The 19,221-nt window shown below is 36.6% G+C and overlaps 1 protein-coding gene across 1 annotated transcript in view; it reads left to right on the forward strand.

Annotated features, from left to right (window-relative positions):
• MALRD1 (MAM and LDL receptor class A domain containing 1) overlaps positions 1 to 19,221 on the forward strand; it is a 930,206-nt gene that overhangs the window by 202,080 nt on the left and 708,905 nt on the right. Inside the window, exons 17-20 of the mRNA XM_069086118.1 lie at positions 4,316 to 4,468; positions 5,292 to 5,397; positions 10,628 to 10,995; positions 17,664 to 18,076. Coding sequence (XP_068942219.1) covers positions 4,316 to 4,468; positions 5,292 to 5,397; positions 10,628 to 10,995; positions 17,664 to 18,076 — 1,040 coding nt within the window. The remainder of the gene's footprint in view (positions 1 to 4,315; positions 4,469 to 5,291; positions 5,398 to 10,627; positions 10,996 to 17,663; positions 18,077 to 19,221) is intronic.

A 19,221-nucleotide genomic window follows, 5' to 3' on the forward strand; every position in this document is an offset into this window, starting at 1 on the left:
CTTCCTTCCTTCCTTCCTTCCTTCCTTCCTTCTTTCCTTCCTTCCTTTCCTTCCTTCCTTCCTTCCTTTTTTATTTTCTTCCATCCATCTATTAGTACCAGAGCTCTAGTTGGTTAAAATCCACAAATTCAATGTAGCACAACCTATTTTATACTTATTATTATTGTTGTTGTTATTACTCAAAATTGTGAATTCTCAATTATAGATAACTTTCAATGAGCATGTGGAATGGTATTTATGCTGCAATTTGTAGTTCAATGCCTGGGGCACTGAGGCTTGAAGTGACTTGCAAATATAATACTTTCACTAATCATATATATTTCTATATTGTTCACTTTAAGAAATCAGATCATCTGAAATTTGAAGTGTTTCTAAACTATGGTATTCCATGTTCCCAGTCATATAATATCTTCAGGCAAGGATTATTGCTAAAAAGAAACAAAGAGGGTGCCTTGCTTCAAAGAGAACCTCGGGGTCATTAAAAGCACTGAGCATCTTCCCAAATGTAAGATGGCTATGAGTAGACTACAAAATATTACCAATGTAAAATTGCTCAGGGGAAATATAGTAGCTAATAGAAGAGAAGCAATGTGTGGTTAGAACAGTAGATAGGGTGGGACATGGAATGAAAGCAAAGGGTCAACTTATGGAGAACTCATGTATTCCATGGTGCCTTAAAAAAATCAAGAAATACAGAGGAAAGACCCCAGCACAATGAACGGGCTCCTGGCAGAGTATTTATGGGGGCACATGGACAATAGCAAATGGGCTATGAATTTCACCATTGGAGGAAGTGTCCATGCTGAAGAGACCACAGATTTAACAAAGGACTGAAAAAATAAAGCAGGAGGCTAAGCAATGAAATGGTTTTATTCTCCTCTGTTACAATGTGAGCTCCTTAAGATTAAGGAAATGTTTTCATCCTGTTATAGAAACTGTACAATAAACACTCACAGTGTTATATGTGAAGTACTCAATCAATTTTAGATTGTCAGAGTGACAACAGCATCATGACTGAAGAAAATGAACAAATTGATTATAAAGACCTTTTCAAATATAAAATATAAAAACTCTAACATGAAATTTCAACACTGTAGAGTTAATCTTCCCTGATTTTAGATTAAACACAAAGTAATTATCTGAAAAGAGTTAACCTTTATGGAAAATCAACTGAACACATTAAATGTCCAAGTTCTTGATGCTATTTACGTGCAAGTCTTGGGCACAGTTAATGAATCCCTTTTTCTATAATCCAAATACTAGTGTCACCACATTTTCTCTCTTTTAAATTTAGCATCAGTCACACAGGATTTGACACATACCCATTTAGTTGAAATAGAGAATATTTTTCTTTTCTTGATATAACCATCTGTTTTCGAATTTCTTTAATTTTCTCCCCATGGTAAATCAATCATTGCTCCTGGCAGGTTTTTCCCAAATCCCCTAAAGTAGAAGTTGTTTTTTTTTTCCTGAAAATTTGAAGTTCCTCTATTATTCCTCAATAGCCCTTTAATTTCTTACATGAGTTCTTTCTCATAAATATTATAAATATTTTAGTTGACTTCCTACCTCATGAACATCCTTTCATTGTCTATCATTTGATCAAAACATTTTGGGGATCACACAGAGGTATCTCTTTTGGCATGTTCAATATTAATCACTTCCACATATTGTTTACAGCTTTTGAGTCTTTCCCTCTGGTTCTTTGCTATGTTTCTTGGTAATTTTTGATTTATTAAATATACATACACATATATATTTCTGTATGCACTTGAGAGAATTTAGGAAGTGCACTTAGCTAGCAGCTACTTTTTGATGAACAGTGGATTAATATTAAGAGTTGATGACAACTCAGTTACCTTAAGAATGGAATCATAAATCCAATCCCCAAGCCACACACTAGATATTTTATTTTTTCAAAACCTCCCCAAGATTGAAAATTGAAAGAAGAAAGAAAACAAAAGGAAAAAAAAATCAGAAATTCATGGAATAACCACATTGGAGATTTCTTTCAATCTCAGTTTAAAGAATTGTCATAAAAGTTCAAATTTCTGTACCATTTTATAGTTTAGAGAGGACTTGTGTCATAACCCCATGAGGTAAGGAGTGTTATTATACCCATTTTATGGGAATAGAGAAAACTAAGGATTATATGAGAAAACTAGGGCTCAGAGAGGTTCACTGTGATTTTACTATAGTCATGTGGCTATTAAGTGGCAAATCTTTGAATTTAATTCCAGGCCTTGTTCCATTCTATACAAAATGTGTTTTGGTGAACTGGCTATAGCTTGACCTTTATGTCATCTCATTTCCTGCCTCTCTCCCCACACTATTTACAGAAAGCCACAATAAATATGTCTGAGATGAGTTACTTAAAAAAAAAAACAACTTTCAAGTATGTCTTGGGCTCATCACTTATTCAGTCTAATTTTTCTACATCTATAATGCTATATAGTCTGTTGATAAGTATTTTTTAATACTTGCTATGTGCTAGGTACCAAAGACCTATGACCATGGATTGATTGGACTGTTTGAATGATTCATTAAATGGGCACTTATTTATGCCTATTGTGTATAAGGTGCTGAACTATACTTAGGGACTTTGCAGAGTTAGGGTGATAATGCATGCAAATAAACGTGGCTCATTGACAGTCTGTACTGATGATGTTATATTTTAAGACTTCAGTGGATCTATGAGTTCCTTCACTCTTACAAGCTACTCAACTAGGTTTGAGAAAATCATGAAACTATGTCCATTGTGTCAACTGTAAATTTATGTTACATAACCTCAGTTAGGACCTCACTCCGACAAGGCAATCCTTTCATATCTTCCTAATTGACTCACTATCTCACTCACCATAGTAGCTTTTCCAAACCTTTTCATCCCTCTTCAAAACTCCCATGGCTCTCCTGTACCCACTGTCCTCTCAACTGAGGACTCTGCTTCATATTTCAATGAAAGAAATGAAGTCATTCTCAGAGAGCTCCCTCATCTTCCTCTCTCCTCATTTTAATCATATGCCACTTGCCACCATGTACTTTGGCCACTATGAGTCATCTCATATAAAAAAAATGGCCCTGCTCCTTGCCAAGGCAAAGTTCCTCTATGTGCACAGGTGTTACCTTGCATCTCATCTCTTCCTGTACTTTTTCCTTTTATCATCTCTACTTTTTATTAAGCTTCAATTTCTCCCTTTCTACTAGTTGTTTCCATACTGCCTACAAATATGGTCATGCTTTCCCATCCTCAAAAAAGTCTCACTTGATAAAGTGTATCATGCTTGCTATTATGCTGTATCTCTCTTCCTTTTGTGGCTCAACTCCTTGAGAAGCCTGTATACATACAATCAATGCAATTTCTTTCCTCTCACTCTTTTCTTAACCTTTCTGGCCTCTTACCTCATCATTCAACTGAAAACCGATCTTTACAAAGTTTCCAGTGACCTTTTAATTGCAAAATTGAATGAGCCTTTTTCCTTCCTCATCCTTCTTGTAGATCTTTCTGCAGACTTTAATACTCTCAGTCCTTCTCTTATCCATGATATTCTTCTCTTCTGGGTTTTCCTGCCAACCTTTCTTTTGTGGTTCTTACCTGCCTCACTGCTGCCTTTGCTGGATCTTCATGCAGGTCAAGCCCATTGACCATGAATGTCCCTCAGGTCTCCATCCTGGGCATTCTTCTCTTTTTCCTTTAGACCAATTTACTTGCTAAATTTACTGCTTCCCCTGGATTAAAATATCAGCTCTGATGATAATTCTTAGGTTTAAATTTCTTAGCCCCATTTTACAGTTTGTGAAATGATACATGTACCTGCCTCACATTATCAAGAGGCTTTGATATGTTAATAGATGTAAAATGTTTCCAAAAATGTAAAGGGCTATAAAAATGTTCATTCTTAGAGAGAAATCACTTTAAGAGTATCAACTCAAGTTGATATCCCATGTAATAATAGGATAGTATCAGGGATTATCCCACTTCCTGTGTCTACATACCCTGGAAAGGAGGGTATTTGCTGTCTCTTTACTTTTTGGACCAGATATTGGTTCTGGGAGAAATTAGGGAAGAGAACAGGAAGGGAATAAACATTTATATAATTCCTATTATGTGTCAGGTACAATGCTACTTTTTTTTGGTTAGTTTCTTTTTTTTCAAATACTATCTCCTTGTATATTGGAATAGAAAAGACTTGTTAATGTGTAAGAAAAGGTTCATTTCCAGGTGGAAAAGGAGCGACAGCAGTCAATCACATCTATTGAAAACTTGACCAGTTTATACAGAGAGAAACACAGGATGAAATGTGTGCTTGTTTTTCAGCTTCCACATGTGATTTTGAAATAGACAGCTGTGGTTGGTTTGAAGTACACAGTGGGGATCATTTTGACTGGGTCCGAAATTCCAGCAGTACCCTTTCCATGGACTTTCAACAACAGGCTCCAGCTCAAGATCATACTTATAATGAGTCTCAAGGTAAGAAACAAAAAGAGGGCATGGACATGGGAAAGTCTCACAGTTTCTCAGTCATGACATCAAGGAAGAGCAGGTTTAAACTGTACCTATTCGGACACCACAACAACCAAAAGGATTTTGTCCATGTCATGTTGAACACTGTTTCTCTCCTGCCCCTTATCCCAAAGAATGAGTTGAAAATTTATTTGTATGGAACTGATTAAACTAAGCACTTGCTTTGGCATTTTGGGGGTAAAGATTCAGTCAAGACTAAATTGGAATTTGCAGGAAAACAACTGGGAGAGTGAGGAACCCTAGGTTCACATTATAAAAGATGTTTGAATTGAAGAAAAAGGAGGTATTTAGGTCAGAGAACAGAAAGAAGATGGAGACACATGATAGCTGCATTCAAGAATTTGAAGATGGTTTAGGTTTGTTATGTTTAGTCCCAGAGTGCAGATTAGAGGCAGTAGAGACAAAACTTGACTTGGTGTCAAAGAAACCTCCCTACATTAGAGCTGTCCCAAAGCCAGGTTGTCTTAGGGAGTAGGTTTTCTCCTCACTGGAAATCTGGAAGCCAAGACTGGATGACCATCTGCTCAACAATGCAGAGCAGCATTTAAAAAAAAATGAATTGAACTAGGTGGCCTATGAATTAACATCTAATCTTCAGACAGATTCTCTGAGCCATTAAGTACTTTAAAAAAAATGTTTTGGTTAAAAAAAAAAGCTAGTGGCCATTTGGTGTTGCATAGGCTAGCCTTAGAGAGGTCACAATCTATATTGTAATGCATGATATTTTTTTTTGGATCCAGTAGGTAAAGTTATTTTTTTTTCTCAACAGGACACTTTATGTTCATTCTAAAAACAGCCAGCAGCATTTCACAGGTTGCTAAACTCCAGAGTCCAAGGTTCAGCCAGACAGGACCAGGCTGCAGTTTGTCTTTCTGGTAACTATTAAGTACTATAGAAAATTGATGAAACATCTTTCTTTCTTTTGCTCTGCCTGAGAATGAAGCAGGACTTTGTAGTGGTATACTGTCTATTTCCTTTGAAGTAATTACTGACTCTGTTCTTTAGTGGTTAATTAAAATTTCTATCTAGTCAGAGGTTGAGGAATAAAACGATATTCCATGGATTCTGACATTTTGACTTTTATTTGTTTATGTCTTAAAATTTTTTTTTAACTCATGAAAGTTTTTGCAAAGCTCAAGATGTGCTTGTGATGAATGGCCTTGAATAGAACTTTGAGGTTAGGACATTTTTGAAGAAATATGCTTCTTTGAAGTAATCTGGAGTTTCTAAAGAAAGGCTTTTGGGGTCTTTAAAAAGAATGAGAATGATTCCCTGGAGTAAAGTCTTACATATGAGATTTTCTGCATGCAGTCTACCCAAAAGAACATGATGAAACAAGTTTGGGGGTTCTCTTTCCCAGATGTTTTATTCATTAATTTCTTTTATGAACAAGTATAGCACACACTTGACCAGCAATATAATAATACCCAAGTATGGGATATATTTTTTTAAATTTTAAATTTTTTAAATTTACTTGAAAATTTCCATATAGTTATCAGACATCCATCCACATGGACTTTGATGAATAAATGGTCTCACTGATGTGTTGCAGACCAAAACTTATCCATGATTTCTTATCCTGTCCAATTCTTGCTTGCATTCTTGCCTATGTCCTCACAAATGGTCTATACAACATACTGGTTTTATTTTTAATCTTTTATTATTTTGTGGAAATCAGCACAGGATTCCACTTATCTCCTGCTCTTGATGCATTTTTGCATTTTGGTTTTCTTGTTTTCTAATCATACATGTCCTTGATTTCATATTTTACACTTTTTATGGTTATCATAATTAATGTTTCAACCTATTGTTGCCTACCATATATCTTTTCATTACCCTTTGTATCATGTGATTTTTTTTTTTGTAGAGATCAAAATGTCGAGCATTTAGCTTTATTAGTTTAAAACTGCACTAAGATTTGGGAACATACCATATAATATGAATCAGATGTAGTGTCTTTTTGGGGCTCACTCCCTTTAGCTTACTCTTGTCAACAGGTCAGGGCCCCAGAGGAAGACTATCTACTATTCCCCTTAGAGTTTTAGGGGTAGCCCTTGGGGTTATGGTTTCCTAATATTATCACTCAGGAGACGCCATTAATTGTGTTCCCTAATATCATTCAGCCCATAAAATTCAATTACCTTTTAGAAAAATAACATACTGAGGAGGTATATTAAGAGCAGTATCTTCAAAAACTTCTCTACCCCAACTCATATAGGGATGAATTTTCACACTGCATATACAAAGTCTTTGGAAAGAGTGGATTCAAACTTAAAGTACAATGGTAGTTAAGCATATTTGCAAATAACATGTGAAGACAATGGGGTTTTTGGATCTCTTTTGCCAGGGATATCTGGCCACCAAAGTCCTTTAATTTTAATTCAAGTTATAATAAAATTCTCCTTAGGTTCAACTTTCTGTTGGACTCAACAGATTTGTTCCATTCCACAGTCCATAGCCAGCATTTCTTTCTTTTTCAAGGAGTCATGATCCTTGAAGATGTCACCATCCTCAAGGGACTGTCTTTACCTTTGCTTGTAGATTCTTTCTTTGTCATTTGCTTCCACCACTCTAATTAATTCTTCTTTCAACTACGGTTGAAAGTGGGATCTCTAAGAAATCTCCTGGTCACCTGGCCACTTTCCTGTTGGAATTTTAATTCACCTAACATTAGGAAGAAATAAACATGAAAGCAACAGTGGGCATCATGTTCTTACTGACACTTATACCTGGATGGGAAAAGCATTATTGCCTTATTTCACACCTGGCAGCTTATGCCGATTTTAATTCCATTGCTGCTAGGAAGGAAAAGGAATCACAAAAAATCATAACACTATATTCATATGTTGGCTCACTCAGTTTTAACTCAGCAACTCATGAATCATCAGTTCTGGCTCCTCAATCAACCATAAGACTCTTTGTCACTACACAGTACCAGTCACTGATAGATAGAAGTAGTTTCACTAAACCTTCACATGTTAGATCAGAACCAAGCAGAGAATATCTGTCCATTTTGTATATAATCTACCTGCAAGAGCACATCCAACCATATTCTAAATCCTGTGGATGGTATAGGTGGTTTTTTTCTGTATAAAGAAGAAATCCTAAACACAAAAGCCTCCTAGTGAGCATTAGCAGAACAACTCAAAACAGGATTCAATAACCTAATGTTAATTAATTAACACAGTAACTATTGTTATGTATTTTGAGAGTCTGTTACCTAGTCCTTATAATACCAAGCAATTTACAGGATTACTCATTAGACATTTTACATTTTCATCTCAGCTTTGCATTGTACAAGCAATTTACCGTATAGGTCTGCTGATACAAAGACCAAGTTTTGGGCACTTCTCTTGTTAATAGCCTTTTTCTCAAAGACCACTGGAGTAATTGCTGAGGACTCCACCCTTTGCAGCATTTCAGTTCTAAGGCAATGGATCCCAGGACCTTGGAACCTCTTGAAATCACATGGTTGTCTCTGGGCATAGATGCTTCCTTTTCAGGGTCGATAGTCATTCCCTTTACATTAGGACAGAACAAACAGAAAAGTGAAAAAGGCATCTGGACCATAAGCAAGGTGCTAGTTCATCTAGCTGAATTGCTTGTAGTAGCTGGAATGAGAGAAAGGTGACCATGATGCTATGGTAAGATGAACCAGCATTACCCATGATTCACTGGAAATTTCATTGTTACTTCATGTCATCTGAAGAATAGAAACAAGAGACTAAGCTGGAAGCTGTTTCTTATTTTAATTCACGTAGCACCCCCAAATCCTTCCATAATTATAGGGCAGAGGAGGACTTAGATGCCACTCAGCATTCTCACATAGTGGCAAAATGTTCAGTCTGTTCAAAGCTGAGTCACAACATGGTCATAAACAGGTCTCAAAAGTCCTAGAACTAGAAACGTCCCAGAACCAGGAAGGGCAACTTTTAGCACACTCTATGAAATGACCTCTGTTATACAGTCCAAAAATGTGTACTGAACAGTTAAGTTAGTGGACTTGTCATACAATTGCATGTCAATCTGGGAATATGTATTCTTCATCCACTTGATTTTTCCTGTGTGCATTAACATGGCCATCTTTTCTGAGTTGCAAGGATTTTATTGACAACTTCCTCTAATGATCCAGAGCTTGATACAATCAGCTTGATTCACAACATGAGTTCCTGAAGAATTCCATTGTCTGGAATAATTTTTTTTTAATGGATGTTGTGTAGGTTGTGTTCCGTGGCAGGTAAATGTCTTTGGCTAGCCTCTGTAATTGTATCTATCAAGGAATCTTGCAGATTCGTTTTAAACAAAGAACTTTGCAAACTAATAGAAATCTAGATAGCTTTTATTTTGCACTACCAAATCATATACTCTCCCCCCTAGTAATCAGTCAGTCAATATACATAAAATTCCTATTATTATATCAAGCATTTCAACAAAAAAAAGAAATCCCAAAATAACACACACACGCAATAATCTGTATTCACTAAATTTTTTAACTTTAGTGTGATTCTGAAGCTGTGGTTGACTATAAAGCATTTCCTCTGTAATGTGGGAATGGGGCTCACACCAGACCAGTGGGAAATCCTATCCTTTGAACGTGCACAGTATTTCTCATTCTGTAGTCTCCTATATGGAAACTGAGAAAGCTTGCATTTGGACAACCTAAAAGGCTGCTTTTTTCCTTCTCACATTTTTAGTATATGCATGAATCCTTTTGATAAAGACCTTAGAGGAGAGGGCTGGCATATGGGTTGGTCAGTGATATCTTTTTTTTTAAATGTTATTAATGACATCTACAATGTTTTCTATTCACTTGGGATCCTTTCTTCCTTGAGACATTTTGAAAATCCCTCCTAGTGCCTTTAAAATTACACTAACTCCAAGAAAGATTTTTGTTGCACATATTTGGTCACGCCCAACTGCTTTTCTTGACTACTCTTTTGCCCGTGACATTTCCATTTTCCAATATAGCACATGTGTTACTAAAGAATTAGAGTCCAGATGTAGTGATTTTCCTACTTGAGATGATAAAAATAAATGGCTATAGGGTTGCTGGCAGATATGCTCCATTTCCCATCTATTTGTTCTCTTCCTTTTTAACTTTAGTTTCACCTATAAATGCTCTCAAGTTGATTGAACTTAGTTACTTATCACACCAAGCTTGATGCATGCTCCTTTTCTTCCCATTATATTTTGAGCCTGTAAGGCTCTTAGTCTTCCATCATGTTTCTCAAATGAGCTTGTATTCTAAATAATTGCTGCCTTTGACCACACCTTTTTTGGGGCAAGGGCATCAACTCTGTTGGCTGAAACAATTTCCATGCTCTTTTGGCCTCCTCACTGTGATGATTGTTTTATATTGGTTAGGCATGTCAGAAATGACAGTTCCCAGAGACAATGTCTGTACTCTTACCGATTTCTAATTTGTCAGGGTTAATTTTAGTCAATAAACAATCAATAAATATTTATTAAACACCTACTGTGTGTTAGGCACTGTCCTAAGTGCACCTGCTGGGTTGGACCTTTTGTAACTGGATATAGAGTCTTCCTTTATCTTGATGCTGGACACTAGTGATGATAAACATTTTCACTCAAAGAAAAGTTTACTACATTTCAGTCATTTTCATTAAAAAAGAAAAGGCTTGGAAGCTCATTTATTGAAGACATTTACAGAGCATAAGTTGTGGGCATGCTCTTGCATTTATTAAACATTCTTGTTTTCCTCTGTAGAAACTTTTAAGAAAGGTATTGCATTAAATTCGCACAATTAACATTTTGCTTCAGAGATCATGTTGTCAGAATTTATTGTGTTCATTTCTAAAGATGAGAATTTTTCTATCCAACTGTGGGTTATAGTTTAATCATGCAGATTCCTACATTATATACTGAACTCGTTAGAATGGAAATACAAGATGCTGAAAACATGAGGCTGAGCAGTGACAGAAAAGCTAATGCCCATATGGTGGACAAAGTGATGCCTCAAGAAATGAAGAGAAGCAGCATTTGTTGTACTTAATGATGCACAGATCTAGCAGAAATCAGTGTCATTCTGAATTGTTCATATGTTTCATAAACCATTTCATTTCTCTCTTTTTTGTTCTTTTCCAGGTTTTATAACTATGGTCACTCAGTGGGAGCAGCAGAGATGCAGCTACATTTAGAGGGGACCAATTACTCTACGGCTCTCTGGAGAGTATTATACAACCAGGGAAACCAATGGTCCAAAGCATTCATTCAGCTTGGACGCCTCACTCAGCCCTTCCATTTGACACTGGAAAAAGTCAGTCTTGGAATTTATGATGGGGTCTCGGCTATTGATGATATCACATTTGAGAACTGTTCTCTTCCCCCTCCTGCTGTGAGTTGTGAAGGCCCTGATCATTTTTGGTGTAGACACACCAAGGCTTGCATACATCGTCTTCTATTATGTGACCTGGTGGATAATTGTGGAGATAACACAGATGAGGCTCATTGTGGTAAGTATTTGTAGTCTCTCCTTTATCCTGTTTCTTCTCTTTCAATTCACTGTGCCATTTTTATCCTAGGTGGATGACCTGAGCCTTGATTTCGAAGGTAATCAAGGTCTCTTTGTTCACTATTAATTCTTAGGCCTTTCCATTTGAACACTGTAATCTAGAAGAATCCCTAATGCACCTGTTCCAGAAGCTCAGTCCAACAGTCCAGATTAAAATTATTTACCAAGAAGACAATGCTGCCTGTCCTATAATGATATAGGTCACTTGTTAAAAGGTGACACTTTCTCCTTATGGACAAATTGTATATTTACTAAACAACAAGAAAAAAAAACATTCAAAACTCAAATGGAATATGGACAATACCTTTAACATTATATGGGGTCTAAATTTTGTAATTTACAGATGATTTAATAAAATAGTGGCTATTGCAACTCAAGGCTTGACAGTGTTTTGGGAGTATCACAAATTCCAATTGATGTAGTTCTTATGCTTCACAGAGTCTGTGAGGAACTAAGAGGCACAGTGTAGAGTGTGCTAGGCTTATTATCAGGAAGAATTGAGTTCAAATTTGTGATCAGCCACTTTATAGCTGTGCTATCACAGGCAAGTCACTTAACTTCTTTTTGCCTCAGTTTCCTAAAATGTAAAATGGGGATAATAATAGAACCTAGTTTACAGGGTGGTTTTGAGGATTGAATGAGGAAATATGTGTAAAGTGTTTAGCACAGGACCTGGAACAAAGTAGATGCTATAAAATGTTAGCTATTAGTGTTGTTATTATTATTAATTTTTATCATGCTTAGTACAGTGCCTGACATTTGGTAAGTGCTTAACCAAGTGCTTATTCCCTTCCCTTTTCCTTCCCTTTGAATTCATCATTGTAATTATGTCTTCCCTCTATGCAGATCACAGTATCCGCTGGTTTAGTAGATGATAATGAAACTCTTTGTGTCCAAAAATTAAATAACTAACAGGTTGTCAACACTCTGAAGATGAATGTCTCCCAGCTTAACTAGGCAGTGTTTCAAACAACAGTGTTACAACAGGATTACCGGTGAAACCTTCCTAGTTTACTAGGATTTTTTTTTTGGCAATTGGGGTTAAGTGACTTGCTCAGTTTCACAAAGCTAGTAAGTGTCAAGTGTTTGAGGCTGGATTTGAACTTTGGTCCTCTTGACTCCAGAGCCAGTGCTCTATCCATTGCACTACTTAGCTGATCCAGTAATTTATAATTGTATTATATCCTCCTTCATTTAACTTTAAGTCTAGTTATATTGACCTCTTTCCTATTCCTTTAATATTATATCCCATTTCTAATCTCCATGTCTTTGCACTAGGCTGTCCTCCATACCTGGAACATACTCCCTTTTCACTTTTTCCTTAGTTCAGGTGTTACCTATCTATGATCTTTTATGATCCTCTAACTGCTAGTACATTTTCCCCCAAAAGTACTTTGTATTTTGTGTATTTTTTGCATATATGCAGATGTCTATATGTTCTCTCTGCCATTGAAAGAAAGTCGTTTGCGGGAAAGGGTTGCTTGATTTTTGTCTTCGGATTGCTAGCACAAAACACAGTTCCTGGAATATTAGGGTGTTGTAATGGAAATGTAAATTTTAAAGATCTTCCCTGCCCCTAGGCTAACGTGCACCTGGAGCCTGGGGTGGGAGGGTTGTTTTTCAGTAGATACTTTTTGATTGGCCAGTGGGCCAATAAGATTGTTACATTCTCTGAGCCAGGAGAAGGCTATATAAGCCCTGATGTGTAGCTTTGTTTTAGGACTCACTTTGAGAAGTATTCTGTGATTTGATCTGAATTTTGGGAAGCCGTTGTTGAGAGTCCCCCGGCTTTGAAAAACCCAGAATGTGGAAACCCAGATGTTGACTGGGTATGGATGTAATGGTTGGACAGTTTGGAAATCTGTCTACTTGATGTTTCTGTCTTGATAATTATGCCTGTATACTTTGAGGTTCAGGGTGCTGACCTTTTCTCCTGAACAAAGTAAATGATATATGTCTGACTGATTAAAGTAAGCTTGTTAACCCATTTTGAGTTGCTTTCCTTTAACAAAGCAGATCCAAGAACCTGTGGTAGCTGCAAACCCTGAGGACGCTTGGGGTGCTTGCTGCTACAGGTGTCCCAAAAGTTTTAGCTAATTAAGCTTTAATAGCTTGACAGTGCACTGACTTCAGAACACCTGTATAGTTGACTCTTGATAAAATGCTTGTCAACTTACTGATTGGATCTCAGATTCTATGCTTTACTGGCATCCCCTTTGAGAACTCCTATGAGTGATATTGGACTGAAACATACAGAATAGAACTTTGGTGGAGGCACTAAATTCACCTAATATTTAAATATGTGTTCAATGATTATCAGTGGATGATCTTGATAGGGAAGTATTGCCAGTGTTAATAGTTGCATGCAGCCTTTGGAAGTCTTCTAGGCAAGCCAGACTTTGAAAAAAATCTTTCAGATTAGTTGCTGAATGGGAATAAATAACTACACATGATTCTTGTGATCAACTAGATAGAATTCTAGCTGTATATTCTAATCTACCTCTTATCCTCATTCATATCTGAAGGACCCATGGCAATGTAAGGACATATTTTTTAAATAGTATTTATTTTCCCCCAATTACATATTAAGAATTGTTTTAGCATTCATTTTGACATGAGTTTTAATTCTTAATTTTTCTCCTTGCTTCACATTTTTCCCCTCTCTTCACCTCTTATGAAAATGGTAGGCAGTTTGATATGGTTTCTGTGGTGTTATAATGTAAAACATTTTTCCATATTTGTCATTGTTATGGAGAAAGAAACAGATCAAAATGAAATAAAACCAGAAAAAAGAATAAAGTATGTGGTAAAAATATGCTTCTATTTGCATTGAGTCCATCAGTTCTTTATCTGGATGTAAATAGCATTTTTCTTCATGATCCCTTTGTGCTTGTCTTGAGTCATTGTGGTGCTGAGAAGAGCTGAGTCATTCATGGTTCATCATCAGATGATTTTGCTGATACTGTGTACAATGTTTTTCTGGTTCTGCTCATTTCACTTTGCATCAGTTAGTGAAAGTCTTTTCAGGATTTTCTGAAATTTGCCTGTTCATCATTTCTTATTGAACAAGAGTATTCCATTACATTCATATTCTACAACTTGTTCAGTCATTCCCCAATTGATGGCCATTCCCTCAATTTCCAATATTTTGCCACCATGGAAAGAGTTGCCATAAGTATTTTTGCACATTTAGGTCCTTTCCCATTTTTTGGGATCTCTTTGGAACACAGACCTAGTAGTGGTATTGCTGGATCAAAGGGTATGCACAGTTTTGTTTCCCTTTTGGCATAGTAAGGACAGTCTTTCAAAGAATATTAGAAACCTTCTATACCTTTAAAAGACAGGGCAACATTTCCTGGTGTATGTATATGTATTTACTTGGTTCATTTTAGGGTAAAGGTGGGTACCCCTTTCCCCTGACATTGACCTAGGAAATGAAAATTCACTATATAGGCAGTGATCAGTTAGATATCATAGAAAAAGTCTTACTTTTAGCACCAGTTAAGAATAAAATGCATTTTAAAAGTGCAGACACCTGATAGTCTCCTCTGCTCTATAGCTAAAACTGACACCTGGGGAATCACACTGTATGTTGCCCAGTCTAAGTCACAGCTGGGTTTGATTATTCACAAGTGAAAAATATCAGATGGAAGTTTACCCCTCATTTGACATTTACTCACTTGGTTACCTTTGTTAGGCCTGAGAGGAGGGAGGCACAGCAGTTTCTGTGAGTCAGATGATTTGGGCTTGCTTGACTGCATTTATTCATAGACAATTCTGTTTATTGCATTTTAGTAATTCTTCACCTTAGGCTCTAAGTGCAGGGATGGATAGATAATTGACATGAAATTTCTAGAATATTAACCTATGGTATTGAACCTAAAAAAAGTGGAGGTCCTTGTTTATTCTCTTCATTTATTTTCATTGTACTCCAATCACTCACCATCTCCATGCCCTTCCTATCCTTCCCAATTAAGTCCAAACAAATATTACAGATGAAGTGGGCATCCTATAAAATCCTGGAACTGTGTATAAGGATGTTGAGCAAACCTGTAATTTCATTAGTACAGAGAGATCTAAGGAAACCCCTTTGTACAAATGCAGGTCAGAACTTTGCAACTACTCATCAAAATGAAAATGCTATATTCCTTCTAAAGGATAGCAATATATCCTTGTGTATGTATAGGTACTTGATTCTTTTAAGTGTAGAGATGGATAACCCCTTCTCCCACCCTGCCCTAGAATCTAATGGAGATTATAACCTTATTGGGGAAGGAAGACTTTCACGCTTGAAACAACAGCCCATTACATAAGATAGTTCACAATAAATTCATAATTTATGGTAGATTCCCTTTCCACCTTTTCTTGGCTCAGTCCATTTCAATCCAATCGAATGCAGTAGGCATTTATGAAATACCTTGTATGTATCATGAGTTTTGCTTGGTGTTGGGGATATGGAAAAAAAACAACAACAAAAACTAAAACAAGACAGTCCCTGTCCTCAGAGAACAAGTATTTTCTGGGAAAGTGGTTGTCTTTCCTTCTCTAAGAGGACCGAAAAGTGAAGTTACAGTGTATCAGATTGGCTGATCAGACCAACATGCACCACCACACAAATAGTCCATGCAAACATTTGGGGTGGATTCTCTAAATTTGTGCATCTGGGGTTTCTTTGGAGCTACTTCAATTCTGCTTTCCTTATAGAGCACAGCACCTCCTCTGATGAGGGGAGGATGTACTAGGTGGTTCTGTGCCAGTGTCTCCCATGTCATGCAATCAATTCCAAAGTTCTTGAGACCTTGAAAGTGTCCTTGTATCACTTCTTGTGACCACTATGTGAATGCTTGCCTTGTGTGAATTCTCCATAAAAGTCTTTTAGGCAAGCATACATTTGGCCTTTGAACAATGTGGCCAGCCCACTGGAGTTGTACTCTCTGCAGTAGAGTTCAAATGGTTGGCAGTTTAGTTTGAGAAAGGACTTTAGTGTGCTTTCTTTAGTTATCCTGCCAGGCGATCTTCAGAATCTTCCTAATATAATTCAAATGGAAGCAATTCCGTTTCCTGGCATGTTGCTGATAGAGTGTTCGGGTTACACAGGCATACAATGAGGTCAGCAGAATGGTTCTGTACATCTTCAGTTTGGTAGCAGTCTAATATCTCTTCTCTCCCCCACTTTCCTCTGGAGCCTCCCAAACACTGAGATGGCTCTGGCAGTGTGTGCATCAAGCTCATTATCAGTGTGTACATTTCTGGAAAATAAACTGCCAAGGTTAGTAAACTGATCCACAGCAAGCTGTAACTGATGCTTCCACATATGTATGGTGTGGTGCTGGCTGATGGAGCACCTGTATTTTTCTTGGTGTTAATTGTTAGGCCAAAATTAGCACAAACAACAAAGAAACAATCCATGAATTGTTGCATCTCAGCTTCAAAGGATGCATTAAGTCCATGGAAGAGATAATTACGTGTGAATTTTTGAGGAAGGGAGGAGACCATTGTCCACAATTATACTGCATTTCTCCCACAGCTGAGGGCCAGATTCTTTCCGTCTTTAAAGATGATAATTTGCAGTTCTGATAAACATTAATGTGCTTATAGAAGGAGGGATTCTGAAAGCCTTCCTTCAATCTTTGTCCATTGGACCAAGGGCCTTCTGAAGAGATTTATTATTTACTATTTCTTTTGACTCATAGTAATTTGAATAAATAAAATAATAAACATGCATAAACCAAAGCAAATGAGGGAGGAAAATTGTGTGGTGAAATCCATAACAATTAGAACAAATCAAAAGAAAACATGATTGATAGTTGGATGAAGTATGCAGGCAAGGCTGTGTGGATGAGTAAGTAGGAGATGACTTTTGAAGGCTGGATAGGATTTGCATACACAGAAGATGGGGTAGAGGTCATTCATGGTGAAGGAAATAATTTAAAGTTATGAAGGTGTAACTATGCATGTGCTGCATATGGAATAGAGAGGAGGCCTGCAGATATGGATGATTACATAGAGTAAGATTAGTTTATCATGGTTTGTCTTCAAAGCTAGGCAAAGGGTGTTATATTTGATAACTGGGAAAATTAGGGAATTATTAAAGGTTAATTTGGCAGTAATGTGAAGGCTGCATTAGAAGGAACCTTGAGTTTGGAAGACAAGTTGGAAGAGATGAAAGATTTTTGCAGCAAACCAGCTGTGAATTGTTGTGCATTAAGACACAAGTTAACACTAGGGACTTTTGATGCGATAGTTTTGGAAATTAAAGTTAATGAATAATAGAAGCCTAAAACTTTATCTCTATGAAAACTTTTTAAGTGTAGGCTTTTGATTTCATAAACTATGGATACAATTTAACAAAATATTTAGAATGTGGGGAAAAATGATCTTCACCTTGAAATAAGCAAGTGAAGCTGTGAATTCAACCCCTTTCCATTGATGTGGTTGATGTCCTCTAAACAGTTTTAGTTACTCTCAATTTAGCTTTATGTCACTTTAGTCTGATTTGGATAATGGTGCGTTAACTTGATTGAGAACAAAGGGAGCCACTATACAATATTATGTGAATTCTTGTTTCTGTTATTTGTCATTCATTCCTTTTCTATTTGTCAATTGCAGCACCTGAACTCTATTGTGATTTTGAAAATGGTCTTTGCAACTGGGAACAAGACAAAGAGGATGATTTTGATTGGACAAGAATCCAGGGCTCTACTCCAACACTCAACACAGGACCTATGAAAGATAACACTTTGGGCACAGTTAAAGGGCATTATCTTTACATAGAGTCTTCAGAACCACAAGTCTTCCAAAACAGAGCCGTGTTGCTCAGTCCTATTCTTAATGCCACTAATAATCAAAGTTGCATCTTTCGCTTCCATTATCACATGTTTGGAAAGCGTATTTACAGTCTGGTGATTTATCAAAGAATTTGGAATAACACAAGGGGACATGTGTTGTGGCAGATATTTGGCAATCAAGGCAACAGATGGAAAAGGAAAGATCTCAATATTTCCTCGACTCAGCCTTTTCAGGTATGGTTTCATGATCTAAAGTAGGAAATCAACAAAATGTCTTGAGAATATGAAAAATTGTCATTTCTTGAATTAATCAAGTTGAGGTAAGTAATTTGATCCAAGTTACTGTAGCAAACTTTTATCACTTAATTAAATGTGTTCCAAATAACATTTAGTTGAGTTCCCCTCTTTCATTTCCCTTAATAATGAAGGAAGAGATTTACTAAAGGTGAATGATGTTGATAACAGCTGTAGGTTAGGTGGAGGCTTTCAGCAGAAGTTGTGTGGGAATGATAACTCTCCTGAAAGATTTCAAATTTTTCTGATATGGGAAAAGGAACACAGAAACTTCAAGGTTCTAGAGACCTTGACTATAACCTAGACACTCCAACCTTACAGATGAAGAACCTGAGGACCGGAGAGGTGAAAAGATATCACCTCCTCCCCAGGTCATTCAGGTATGATTGGAGCCAGTTTCTTCTCTCCCAATCTATGAATCCTACCTTTTCCCCCACTGCTTCTGTTCTTCCCTGAATTCAAGTGAAAATAAACTTATCAAGAATTTGTTTATAATTGATTTAGTAGATTTTCTTAGGAAAGACTGAAAGAAATCTCTTGCTTGTTTTATTCAAACATCATTTTTTTAATTGAACACATTTCTTTGAATTTTACAGTTTTGTTAAACTTAGATCTTTAACCATCTGGCCATGATTCTGTTTCTCATCAAAAGATCTGGATTCTGGTCATATATACTAAATCATAGATTTTTATGATACGAGATATGATACATGATACATTGCAGATTCATAGGATCATAGATTTAAAATATAAATGACCTTTAGAGGTTATCTATTCCAATCCCTTACTTTTTCAGATGAGCAAATCCAGACTGAGACGTTAAATGAGTAGCCAAGGTACATACCAGTAGTAAGCATCTGAGACAGGATTTGAACTCAGATTTTTTTTATTCCAAGTCCAACATATTAAACCACTGTGGCACCTACCTGTGCATCAGATATGTGAAATAATCATATAGCATGAGATGAGATGATATCTAGGGAAGAAACTTAGCATAATTGATAGTGGATAAGCCCTGTCTCTGATATAGCATAGCTTTTTTACCCTGGGAGAGTCACTTAATTTGCTTGGTCAATTCTCAAACT

Source organism: Petaurus breviceps, unplaced genomic scaffold (assembly GCF_028583685.1).
Source record: "Petaurus breviceps papuanus isolate PSGF00001 unplaced genomic scaffold, PetGlider_PUasm1.0 178, whole genome shotgun sequence".
Taxonomy (NCBI): domain Eukaryota; kingdom Metazoa; phylum Chordata; class Mammalia; order Diprotodontia; family Petauridae; genus Petaurus; species Petaurus breviceps.